Source organism: Microcaecilia unicolor, chromosome 6 (assembly GCF_901765095.1).
Source record: "Microcaecilia unicolor chromosome 6, aMicUni1.1, whole genome shotgun sequence".
Taxonomy (NCBI): Eukaryota; Metazoa; Chordata; class Amphibia; order Gymnophiona; family Siphonopidae; genus Microcaecilia; species Microcaecilia unicolor.
The window spans coordinates 50,635,654-50,649,565 of NC_044036.1; the positions used below are offsets into that span (position 1 = coordinate 50,635,654).

At 42.4% G+C, this 13,912-nt stretch overlaps 1 protein-coding gene across 1 annotated transcript in view; it reads right to left on the reverse strand.

The window, feature by feature from the left end:
* Positions 1 to 1,152: 1,152 nt before the first annotated feature.
* The window catches only part of ERICH3 (glutamate rich 3), a 155,319-nt gene continuing 142,559 nt past the window's right edge, over positions 1,153 to 13,912 (reverse strand). The window contains exons 14-16 of the mRNA XM_030207719.1: positions 11,299 to 11,430; positions 4,353 to 7,243; positions 1,153 to 2,991 (exon numbers count right to left, since the gene is read on the reverse strand). Coding sequence (XP_030063579.1) covers positions 4,362 to 7,243; positions 11,299 to 11,430 — 3,014 coding nt within the window. The 3' untranslated portion in view covers positions 1,153 to 2,991; positions 4,353 to 4,361. The remainder of the gene's footprint in view (positions 2,992 to 4,352; positions 7,244 to 11,298; positions 11,431 to 13,912) is intronic.

Consider the following 13,912-nt stretch of genomic DNA (forward strand, 5'->3'; position numbering starts at 1 on the left):
TTGTACCCCACGCTTTCCCACTTATGGCAGGCTCAATGCGGCTTACATGGGGCAATGGAGGGTTAAGTGACTTGCCAAGAGTCACAAGGAGCTGCCTGTGCTGGGAATTGAACTCAGTTCCTCAGGACCAAAGTCCACCACCCTAACCACTAGGCCACTCCTCACCTAGTAAATTTAAAACAAACCAGAGAAAATATTTCTTCACCCAATGTGTAATTAAACTCTGGAATTTGTTGCCAGTGTGGTAAAAACCAGTTAGCTTAGCAGAGTTTTAAAAAGGTTTAGCTAATTTCCTAAAAGTCATTATTAAGATGACTTGGGAAAATCCATTGCTTATTTCTAGGGTAAGCAGCATAAACTCTGTTTTACTGTTCTGCAATCTTGCCAGGTACTTGTGACCTGGATTAGCCACTGTTGGGAAACAGGATACTGGGCTTGATGGACCTTTGATCTGTCTCAGTATGGCAACTCTTATATTCAGTTAGCTTGTGACAATGTGGCTGTGCTGATTAGCACAGACACGCCCACTCTCCACCCCACTCATGCTTTCTTGGCCAAAAATTAAAATGTATTTTTAGTACGTGGGTAGCACACACACATTGGGATTTTACTACGGAATACCTCAGTGTGCTCCTTAGTAAGCCCTTTTAAGCTCCGGTAAGCATGCAGCTTGGTAAAAGGACCTTTATGCATGTAATACCATTTTACACATACTTTACTTGTTTTATCTGTGCTGAGCAGAAATGTTCAGGGGGTTAGAGCCGGGGTGGATTTTGACATGCAAAATACTTTTGGATTTTTCAAATGTATGAAAATTTTGCGGATACTAACTAGCAGGTATAAATATGTCTGTCATTTTGATGGGGAAATTTTCAAAATGGAAACCGTGCATACTTTTGATCTGAAGACTGTCACTTATGCACATGCTGGTTGAGGTAAGAAATCCCTAATGAATAAGATTTGCATGACTTACCACCCTGTTTACTAAGCTGCGCTAGCGGCTGCCATGTGCTAATGCCGGGACAGTCCATTCACTTTGAATAGGCAATGTTGACATTACTGTACAGCTTAGTAAACAGGGGGGCAAATCTACTGTATACAAAGTTCTCTCATGCATATTCATTAGAGATATCCTGAAAACCTGACCTATTGACAGCCCTTGAGGACTGGGAGTGAAAGGTTAAGGTTCTCAAATTTTGGATGCTGGGCACTGTATGTAACGCTCAGGTCCCTGGACAGCTTTTATTCAGTCACAGGCCAGATGAAACTCAGCTCAAATTTCAGATCTTTTAGGCTAAGCTAGCATGGACTATGGAGTTGCTCACTCACGTTACTCTCTGCATTACTAAGTATTCTATTTTGTTTAAAATGTTGTGATTTATGAGATACTTTACATGATCGAGTTTTAATTAATATTATACTGAGTTGCTGTGCATTTTTCAAACTTGTACATTATCATCATTTTAGAGGGTTTTGATTAGAAATGGAGTTTTTCTGACCGATGATGATGATTTTTGCTGTAGAGGCTCAGCACCTCTTTTCTGTCTAGGTCACCGAGGTCTTTTCTCCATTTCTTTATAGGAGGACTTGAATTTATTCATATTTACAGATTGTGGGTTTTTTTTTACTGTGATATTGATTTTTCCCTTCTACGCCCTGGAGTAATTTTTTGTTTTATGATTGTTTTGTATTACCATTGTTTTGTTGAGCCTGGTTTGTGTATGAGGAGGGTTAATGTGGATCTCAACTGAGATGAATGAGAAACACAATAGTTATCATTGTGCAGTCTACACTCCATTTGCTAGATCATAGGCAAAGCTGGTTTAGATGTTGAGATTGTTGGTTTTCCTGCCAATTCTAGATTTGAGCTTGCTTCAAAAGATGCTACAATTTGTTAACATCTCGGCACATGCATACGGTGCATGCCAACTATAATACAGTATCATTACCAAATGTTAATAACTAGTGCAAACAGCAATATGAATAACAAACACATTTCACACAATAATCAATCACTTTTCAAGACCTCATAGGCCCTTCTGTCAGCTGTGACAATAAGTCTGATGGAAAGAAGCATGTGTTGTCACACTTGAAGAAGGGATTCTGAACGGTCTCAAAAACTCATGTACATTATCATCTTTGGATATTTTTCTCACGTTGATCCAGTCAGAGGTATCACAACCTGCAAAGAAGCTGGTTTTCTGCAGGATTAATACATTAAGAACAGTGCACTGAAACAAGGGCACAGTAGGTTTCATTCAGTGTAAACAAAGCTTCTTAGATATAAACTGTACTGCATATAAATTACATTCATTTTTTTCCCAGATGCATACATTCATTATTTCCAGATATATACATTCATAGAGTTAAGTGGCAACAGCATGATACAAAGGCATAAATAATAACAGCATTCAAGAAAGCCTGGGATAAGGACACAAAATATGGGGGGAAAGGCCAGCAATCAACCGGAGTTTATGCATTGCATCAAGAAATATAGAGGGCAAACTGGATGAGCGTTACGGTCCTTATCTGCCATGAGATTCCATGTGTCTGTGGTTTTGGCATTATTAATTCTCACAACAGCAGATGTGGAATGGACCCTTTGCTCATGTCTGCCCACTATTACAGCAATCAGAGTAAAGCAAGATCCCACATACTTGATGCCTTCATGGACACTGACTGGTAAGCAAAACACTTATTTCCATGTCAAAATTAGGTGTGGAAACTTGGACAGCTGTTTTACTAACTTTTATATCATATATTTTAATATATTTTAACTGCTTTTCCTTTGTTGCGTATTCCCAATGAAAGGTAAAGATGCTCGAGAACAGTAAGGGTATCACACTAAATACAAATGCAGTGACTTTCCAAATCCACATAAGTAAGTAAAACATAAAAACACTTCTGTTGCTACATGAAAGTGTGAATTGCCAGGACACCACAGATTCAACATTTTCCAGAATGTCAGGAATTACTGACCTCGAGAGAAGTCTAGGAGAGAAAAGGCAATATATTAGAAGTGGTCAGTGTACATCATACTTCCCCATAACAGTGTAAGTATAGTTTCTAAACATGATTACGTAGATGGTTTGGATTGAAAAGGTCCATCATTGCAGCCTTCTGAATGACTACCAGTTCCATCTCCATGGTAACCTAGGGGGGAAACATTGTACATCTACAGCCAATTCTGTACCAGTAAGAGACAGAGCTCTTGGACATGTAGAACTGGTGTTTTGAAGGAAGGTCTTACTGTTTGTCTAAAACTTACAGCAGTACCACATATCAGAGGCGTAGGCAGACCTCATGGTGGGAGGGGGCCAGAGCCTAAGGTGGGGGCACAATTTTGGTCTGCGCCCCCCCCCCCCCCCCCCCCCCCCGCTGCCTTGCTGCTCCCTCCCCACCCACTGCTGCAGCAAATACCTTGGCTGGTGGGGGTCCCCAACCACCGCCAGCTGAAGTCTTCTCCAGCGCTGGTCTCTGGCGCCGCTGCATTGCCCTGCTCTCTCTTCCCCCTGTATGCTCTTTTAGTGAAACTGAGCATGCTCAATTTCAGTAAAAGGAACGTGCAGGGCATGAGGGGGAAGAAAGAGCAGGGCAGGCAACGCGGTGGCACCAGAGACTGGCACTGGACAAGGCTTCAGCTAGCAGGGGTTGGGAACCCCTGCCAGCAAAACCAGGGGCCCAGAGGAAATTTGAGGAGGCCCAGACCCCCGTGTCCCCACGTAGCTACGCCACTACTGTGTCTATATATGGCAATCCAGTTTAGGATAGACTGGAAAGGGCTTCATTGGCAACTTCAGTAGCTAGAACCAAGGTCAGTGCTGGGCAGACTTTTACGGTCTGGGTCCCGCAAATGACAAGATGGATTTGGATAGGCTGGGGTGGGCTTTGATGGCAATTCCAGTAGGTGGAACATAGGGACAGAACCAGGCGGACTTCTATGGTCTATGTCCCAGAAACACCAAAGAAAGACTGGTGATAAAGTATATAATATCACATTCATTGTTGATTTAATCATGAATTGATGAGTGTGACTGTTGAGCAGACTGGATGGACCATTCAGGTCTTTATCTCCCAGGCATGTTCACAGTGGTCATCCTGAAAACCTGGCTGGTTGGGTGTGCCACCAGAAGATGGTTGAGAAGCACTGTTCATAAGGTTTATGTCAACCCCTTAAGACCAAAGAGTGAATGCTCTGATCGCCTAAGCTGAGAAGTTCTAATATGCCACTACAACATACAAATCAGCAGGTTACTTCAGAGCAGAACTTTAAGCAAACTATCATAGCCTTTCATACAATTTTAAAATATAAGTAAGAATATAAGTGTATCTCTTCATTAGTTTATACTAACCATATTTCACTAATCCTCATCTGTTTTCATTTCTGCTTCATGCTGGTTTTGTTGTGATGTATCTGCTTCTTCCTTCTTGATGTCAGACAAGTCCTTAAGCAAAGAATTGAGTTCTGCATCTCCTTTGTTTTCTGAGCAGGAAAGTGTCTCTTCTACACTAGATTTTTCACTTCGAGCCACATCTTTGTTCACTATCTGTTCTTCCTCTTTTGTGTTTTTCCATCTCTTGGATAACCTTTCCACCTCTATCTCTGATGTTTCCTTCACTATCTTCTTGATGTTAGGTGCTGTTTCTTCTGGACCTAAATGTTCATCATCAACCACCTCCTTCTCTGCAGATAATTTCTCTGTAGATGCTGCTTTCTCTATTAATGCCTCCTTCCTCTCACATTCTCCTACCTCTGCTTGATCAGATAACTGCTGCTCTAGAGAACAAGTTACTCTATCTACCTGCTTCCCTTCAAGTACAGTTTTTCCAAATGCTTCCTGTCCTTTTTGGTCTATTTCTTTAGTTGAACTCTTATGCTTATATTCTGGCTCCTCAAACATTTCCTCACCATTATGTTCCGTATCCTCAGCTTTAACATCTTTCTTGGTGTTTTTTCCTTCGGCATCTGCATCTTCCTTGAATGATGTACTCACAGCCATAAATTCCCCCTCTGGTGTTAATGCTTTGGATCCCTCCTCCCCAACTGGTTTTGCTTCCTCTACTGTATTTTTCTTAATTGCAACTTTTTTTGCCAACTCCTCATACTCAGGTTCTACTTTCTTTGTCAGCTCTTTCTCCTCTTCAAGTGATGCTTTTACTTCCTTCTCCTCATCTAGGACTATTCCATTTGTAGCCTCATTCTTGTCAGGTACTGTTCTTTCTTCCATTGCCTCCAGTATCAGTGCTTCTGCTGCATTCTGTCTTTCAAGCACTCTCATTTTGATACTTGCCTTCTCTTCCTCCTCAGACACTATTCCCTCTTTTAGCGGTTTCCTCTCAGCCAGGTCTTCCTCTGTTGTCACACCCTCTTCTTCCTCTGTCTTAGGAACTACTTTTTCTGCTGCCTCTTCTCTCTCAGGTGTCCTTTCCCCTGCTACCTCCTCCCTCTCAAGAATTATTTTTTCGGCCTCCTTATCTCTTTCAGATATCCCTTCCTCTGATAACTCCACCCTCTCAGGAGCTACTTTTTCTACTTCCTCTTCCCTCTCAGATATCCCTTCCTCCTTTTCAGGAACTACTATTTTTCCTTCTTCCTCGGTGTCAGACATTGTTCCTTCTGCTTCTTTCTCTGTCTGGGTTGGGGTTTCTTCTGCTACCTCATCACTTTGAGACACTGCTTCCTCTTGCTCAGACATTTCATCACTTGTAGACTTGAATTCTTGTATTGTCCCTCCCCCCTCTTCCTCAGCTGCAGCTTCCTCTATCCCCATCTCTACTTTCTTTGATGCTGCCTCAGCTTCCTCCAGTTTCACAGATACTTCTGTTTCCTGTTCTTCAGGTGCTGCTTCCATGGATTCCTTCTCACATTCATGTTCTATTTCTTTAGCCAGCTCTTTTTCATTGAATTCTAATACTGTCTCTGTCAGCTTTTCCTTTTCAGGTGCTGCTTCCTCTTCCACATATTCCCCATTAGATAGAGCTTCTGCAGCTGCTGTTTCTCTTTTCAACTCTGTTGGCTCAGATATTACCTCCTCAGATATTTCGTCCTCTTTCACAGTTTCACCTTCCCCTGCCACCACTTTCTCAGGTGTATCCTCATCCCTAGCTACTTTTACCTCTTGTGCCATGCTCTTCCTTACTTCAGTAGCTGTTTCCTGTGTCATCACTTCCTTCTCAGTTATGTCTTCTTCCATGGTCTTGTCTCCTTTTAGTGCTGCTTCCTCTACCAATTCTTGCAATTTGAATGCTGCTTCCACTGCTATTTCTTCTCCATCACTCATATATGTTTTATCTCCATGGACATCTACCCCACAAGGTGTGTTGTCCACTACTATTTCCTCAGTCATCCTGTATTCACTAGGCATTCCCTCCCTTTCACAAGATGCTTCATCTAACATCAGCTCTAGCTCAGTTCTTGCTGTGCTGGTCCTTAACTCATCTATTTTATTTGTTCCTGTCTCTTGCAACTCATGACCTCCTTTGCCTGAATTTATCTCTATCCCTTGATTTGCTTCTACTGGAACTTCTGCCAGTTCACATGTCTTCTCTACTACTGACTCTTCTCTTCCAGGTGATACTTCTTCAGCAGTTTCCTCTCTTTGGGCTGTTTCTCTCCTTTCCCTTTTTGATGTTGATTGTTCTACCACTTCCTCCCCCCACACAAAGGTTGTTGCTCCTATTGCATTTTCATGTTCAATTCCCACTAGTATTTCTTCTCCTTCTACTGTAACATGGCCATCTACAATCTCACTTTTGAGTATTGTTTCACTGCTCTCACCTTCCATGAACATTGCCTCAGATACTCTATCAAGTACTGTTTCCTCAGGTATTTTTCCGTACTCATGTTTTGGTTCTCCAGCCAATCCATTAGCTTTCTCAACAAGTGCATTCCCATTGGTCATTGCTTCCTTAGTTGCTGCTTCTGCCATAACTAACTCCTTAGTTGCATTCTCTACTCCCTCATAGGAAGTTTCTTTTAGCATCTCAACATCCACAGGCATTGCAGTTACAAGACATTCTGCCATCCCTTCACTATTGGGTGCTGCAATTTGTGCTGTCTCCATTCCTACAGATCCTGATTTCTGAGCAAACACTTTCTCTGTGGCTTCATTTTTTATATCTATGTACATGTTGCTTGATTCCTTTAGAGTCTCGTCCACTTTTGGTTGAGCTGCAAACTTCTCTGTTTTGGATACTATCACTTCTTCTGCCATCCACTCCTCCTCAGACCCCACTTTTCTCTCTAGTAAATGAAAAAAAGAAACAAGTTTTCCCTAAATTAAAAATATAGGTGTGAGAGCAGTACTATTATTATGATGATGATGTCAATTATCAAGTATTTACGGGGCCCCTTTACTAAGCCACGATAGGGCTAACACACATATAGTATGCACCTATCGACACTACTGATGGGGTAGCACAGGCGCCTGACAGTAATTCCAAAGTTGGCGTGCGCTGTTTCCAACGGTAGAAAATAATTTTCTATAGCGGGGCATTCCTGGCAGTAGTTGGCAGAGCAGTCACATTGTTGCATGCTGACTGATTACCGAATAAGTAGCGCATGATGCGCCCTTACTGCCAAGTAAATAGGTGGCAGTAAAGACTCAGGCACTAAATAGCCATGCACTACTTTTAATATTAGCGAATAGCCATTTACTGCCCCACTTAAAAATGGCTTTTTTACCCGCCGCAGTAAAACAAAATGGCCCTCTGTATGCCAATTTCACGCATCTAAACTAGCACAGGCCACTTCTTACAGCAGCTTAGTAAAAGGGCCCCCTAAGTTAACTCCAAATATTGCTCTTTTAATGTTTTTTTATGATTTTGGTTTTCTGTTTTCTTATATGAAGAATACCTCTGTGATTACACTGACCATAGATTTTTTCTGGAAGAACCTGCCTTTGGCTGTGGAACCAAAACTTTATTAGTTGCCCTCTTTGATTTTGCATATTTCCATCTCAATAAAAATGAGCCAATATGACTGGTGACCTTGGGTACTTCTTCTCAGCCTTTGAGTTAGTGGATCCTAAATTGCTAAGGGCTTGGTGTGGGAATCTGGGATTAAGAGGAAAGATGCTGGAATGAATTATATCTCTTTCAACAGACAGAAAATGTTGGGTCTGTTTTGAGACTGAGTGGTCTCAGAAATTTAAGAAGGGGTTTTCCACAAGGGTTAGTATTATCACCATTCCTTTTCAACATCTTTTTGCAACCATTATGTAAGATAGTACGATTATGTGAGATTGCTTTTTTTTTTTTGCATAAGCAAATGACATTCAGTTGGTAGTGCCTTTAGGCAAGGATGTAACTTGGAGGATACAATAACTATGGCTGCAAGTTAGTGGGTTAGTAATGTACGTCTTAAAATCCGAGGACCTGATCCTGAAAACAATTTAACCAGGCAGGAGAGGGTCCTGCTCAGGTAAATTGTGTTGCCTGGCCCAAATCGAGATATTCAGCAGCACTTGCCCAGAGAGTGGACTATTGATTGAAGTACCTTTTCATCCACACATGGTTGTAGCTGTTTCACCAGACACAGCTTACTGAATGTATTCTGCATAGCGTTAACTACCTATTCATTCCCCACCCCACTAACCATACTATGAATTATTTTATCTTCTGTTACAAGGAGAGAAGGGCACACCCCATCATTGGTCTTATATGTTCTCCCTCCTGATATTCAGCGGATGGTGGTTAATGTTTCCATAAATACTGACTGCCATAGGCTGATTCCTACCTGGATATTAGCTGCCAGAACCTATTTCAGTACTGGCAGCAAATGTCTGGTCACTCCAGGGGCGTATCTGCGTGGGGCCTCAGGGGCCTGGGCCCCCGCAGATTTCGCCCTGGACCCCCCTACCGCTGCCAACCCTCCCCCTCCGTTGCTGTCACCTACCTTCGCTGGCGGGGGACCCCAACCCCCGCCAGCCGAGGTCCGCGTCCTCCTGCCGCTGCCGGCTGCCTTTAAAAGAATTCCGTCAGCTGGCGGGGGACCCCCAACCCCCGCCAGCCAAGCCAAGGTCCTTTCATTTCTTCCACTAAAGCTGGGCCGAAAGTTTCTTCTGAGTCTGACGTCCTGCACGTACAACGTGCAGCGACGTCAGACTCAGAAGAAACTTTCGGCGCCAGCTTTACTGGAAGTTCTGGAAGAAATGAAAGGACCTCGGCTTGGCTGGCGGGGTTGGGGGTCCCCCGCCAGCTGACGGAATTCTTTTACAGGCAGCCGGCAGCGGCAGGAGGACGCGGACCTCGGCTGGCGGGGGTTGGGGTCCCCCGCCAGCGAAGGTAGGCGACAGCAACGGCGGGGGGGAGATTGGCAATGGCAGCGGCTGGGGGGAGGGGGATCGGCAATGGCGGCGGCGGCGGGGGGGGGGCTATAATGTGCCCCCTCACTCTGGCCCTGGCCCCCCCTACCGCCGCAGTTCAGATACGCCCCTGGGTCACTCACTGGCTCCTTAAGTTATCTGGGTACTGGTGATATTCCCACTGAATATTGCTGGTGCCCAGAAAACATTGGTGATTGTCTGGGGCCACCTCGATAGTGCCATGGCGATCTGCCCAGATATTCAATAACAAACTATGCTAATAAGTGTTTTAGACTACTGTAATGCATGGTGGTCTCCCAGTAAGACTGTATCAAAAATTGCAGATGATTCATAATAAGGGGGCATAATTTCTGGCAAAGGGAGGAGGAAGGAGAGGGAGAGTGTTCAACCATCACTGGCTACACTACCTTGGATACTACTGAAAGACAGATGCAGATTTTAAAATGTTGGTGATGGTCTTTAAGGCTCTAAATACTCAGAAACCATCCTACCTGAGGGAGAATTTGATATACTGTTAGGTATTTTAACCACTAAGGTGTTTAGGAAAGTAGGATGGCAAGATAAGCCTTTTTCATCGCAAACATGGAATGCTCGTCCAAAAGAGTAGCAGGCAGCAAATACTGTTCTCTTTTAGAAAACAATTGAAAGCTTTTTCTTGTGGTAATATGGTGGCTAACGAGGATTCTTTTCTTGTAAAGTGGGTGACATGATCTGATGGTAACCTTTCAGCTTATTCGTGGAACTGAGAAAAATGATTGTATATATTTTTATTTAATGTTTTTATGTTATTGTTTTATTGATTTATATTTGTATTATGTAGTACACAGCCTTGACTGATGGACGCATATTGGCAATATATAAGACTTTTTAAATAAATAAAACAAAACACATTCATTTTAGCATTCACATTTGATTGGACTGTTGGCCATTTGTATCAGTGCATTCCAGTTCTGCAGTAATGCCTAAGGATGGTAGTTAATAATATGCGTTAAGGCAATAACACATATTGGGGTCCTTATACTAAGCAGTGGTATGCAGGAACATGCTCAGGCATCCTGAGGTAGAAACTGGATCACTGCGTGCCAATCCCGCACTAAAAAATATCAAATCATTTTTAGCGAGAGGGGTGTGTATGGAGGCAAAAAGTAGATGTGCCCTGCACTAATCGGGTAGCGCAGGCAAATTGCCGAGGACTGCCCAATTAGCTTGGGGCTAGCACGGGAGTCCTTAGCACCTACAAAATAGGTATGAGAAAGGGCTTGCAAAGTAATGGCCACATGCTAATTGGGAAATTAATGGCACAAATGAATTTGTGGCCATTTTACAGCTGCACTAAAAGTGGCTACAGTGCACGCGAAACCCACACGCTAACAACAGCACCAGCCACTTTTTAGTGTGGCTTAGTAAAAAGACCCTGTTATTTTCCCCTTACCAGGTTAAACAGCAATAACATGTATTATATTACCATAGTGCATGCTAGTTTAGGTTACTGTGGGACTGGACCACTAACACGTGGCCCAATTCTCCTGGGAGGCTAAAGGGGCCGGTGCATGAAGACAGAAGCTACTCCCCCACCCCTCTCAAGATACCCCCCCCCCACCCACACACCTCCCCAGCCTCCAAAACACATTAATGTATGCTGCCAGCTTCAACCCCCACCCCACTCCCAAAAAGAACCATATCTCACCACCCCCATCTAGGCCCCCCAGGCCTACCTAAGGCATCCCTGGTGGTATAAGGGTTTCAGGTAGGAGCAATCCCTAGTTACTCCTGCTCAGAACCCCCTGCAACAATTTTCCAAAGAAAGTGTTTTAAAAAAAGGATAAGAAGTAAACAATTCTCTTTTCTCCTTTCTGAATTTACTAGATTTACTCTAATATATTCATTTTCACCCATACACACACAAAAAAAAAAATAATAATAATCACAGTAAATCCCCATTTATTAGAAAGGTAATAATGAAAAATCTTACCAGTTAAGCCATAGCCTGAATGAATTAAGCTATCATCTTCATCTGTACTCGAGTCACTCGGTTCAGGTTCTGAATTCATGTCCTCAGCAATTACAATTTCCTTTGCTATTTTCTCTTGCACTAGTTTGCAATCTTTAGAAAGATCAAAAAGATTACAAAATGGGCAAAGGAAAAACAGTGCAAGAACCACATTGAAAAAGAGCATTCAATTGTATTATGATTTGTGATACGAATTTATCACAGAAATTTCTGGAGAATTTCATAAACAAATTTTTTTCCCAAGAACTCTAAAAATTATCTATCAGGTTGTAGATTATGGGTGCTTCCCCCTTAATTTTCTCCATCTCCTATTTACTTGACTTTGGGGTCCATGTCTCTACAGCTTTCTCGGAGATGACTAAGTACACGGGGACAAAGATGTCACTGGAGCCACATAACCTTTCATTGGATAGCAAGACTTCACAAGTTCACACGTTCATGGTTGCTTTCTGTCCAACACCGTTCTGAAAGGTGCAGCAGTGTCTTTGTTGGAGAAGCTTAGAGGTCCCTTTACTATGGTGAGTTAATGGATTTAGCCCATTCTAAATGATAAGATGCCCATTATATTCCTATGGGCGTCTTATCATCTAGTGTGCACTAATTGTTAGTGTGTGCTAAATCTGTTAGCACACCTTAGTAAAAGGACTCCTTAGTGTTTTATGAAAACATATTCTGGACGATATTCAGCCAGCAGTGGATAGCATTTATTTTTGTCCACCACCAGCTCTAAAACTTGAAATTCAATACCAGGCCCTGTGCAGGCTTTGCATTGAATAGCACCTGCCTGGTTAAGTCAATATTCAGACTTAACCAGGCATGGGGTAGTGCATAAGATGGAACAACTATTTATGTTCTACTTATGTGCTAAACCTGGCTGCTCAGCTCTAAATATTGTGCGCTAACCGGACTCTGCCCCTGAAAAGCCCCCAACATAGCTGGCTTTCACTTCAGCGCTAACTGGTCATTTTCAGCAGCACTGACTGGTCAAGTTAGTGAGCGAACCAGTCGGCGGCCATTCCTGGCCGGTTAACTCACTCTGAATATCGGCCAGATTGAGTTTACTCATATAGGGGCCATTTTACTAAGCCACAGCAAAAAGTGGCCTGCCGCAGTGCAAGTGTGTCTTTTGTGCACATGCCAGGCCAGTTTTTACTGCATCCTGGAAAAAGGCCTTTTTTAAGGAGCTTGAAAATGAACATGCGGCAAAATAAAAAACCAGCATGTGTCCATTTTCGGCCTGAGACCTTACCACCACTCACTGACTTAGCAGTAAGGTCTCACACGCTACCCGGGCGGTAGGCATGCAGCGCATTCACACTGCCGTCTACCACCAGGTAAGCACCACGCAGTAGAAAATAGTAGAAAAGATTTTCTACTGCGTCTTTTTGGCACATGCCAAATTCAGAATTACTGCCTGGGGCATGTAGTAGCCAGGCAGTAATGCCAATTTGGCGCACGCTGGATGTGCATAGGCCCTTACATGCCTTTGTAAAAGGGCCCCTTAGAGAAATAAGGACCTCTGATGTAGGCACTTGCTGAAACACAGCCGTGTTTGGTTATCAATAATTAAGCTGAGTGTGGCTTCAGTGACATCTTTATCACTTTGGCTATCTCTGCTTTTTGTTCTCTCTGGTTTCTGCAGAATGTTTTAGTTCTTCTCCTGTTTCTCTTTTATAACTTTCTCCTCATTCTCTCTTAGCTTCTTCTCTCTTCCTTCCTCAATTTTTCTCTGTATTCACCAGGTTCATATAAGAAACACTGAATTACTTAAGGCTGTTGCTACTATCAAGAAAATTCTGAAATTGAAAGAAAATGTATCCCACAAGTCCGGCTTTGCAGCTTTTTTTTTTGTTATTTTGCATCCATGTAAAAGGAGGGAGGAAGGAAGAGACTTTCCAATCATTTAAAAGTCATAGACAAAACTACCACCCTAACATCTGTGACAAACTTCATTCAATTATATTATAATTTGTGATACGACTTTATCACAGAAATTTCCGGTGAATTCCATAAACACATTTTTTTTAGTCACAATTCAATGAATCATAACATTAGGTACCTAGAAGCAATTAACACTGAAATCATTTAGCAGTTAGTTTTATTCATTTAAATAACAATTGATCATTTTCTTTTGTTCAATGTGAAATAATTCTTTGGCTAAGAAAAGCATGCAGAAGGATAGGCAAGTATGAACATGCAGAACTGACATGCAAGCCATGGCCTTTTTGGAAGTAATTTCATGTACTTATATCTGAATGGGTTCTTTATTTGCTTTCCAATGTGAGAATCTATAGTTCTTCACTCTGAAAACCTGCCAAGGTTAAATGGAATGTACTGTTTTGTTGAAGTTATATTATGGAATAACCAACACAGAGATTTAACATAAACGGTATCATGGTGAATTAAACATTCACTTCCAGAAAGAAGCCAGATGGAAATGTACCAATAACTAAATATCAATTTCAAGACAAGAAACTCAAACTGCAACTACAGATGGGGTGCTGAGAATCTGTAAAATGAGCACAATTATCAAAAACTACGCATTACTCATAAGGGGCTGGATTCAGTAAATGGT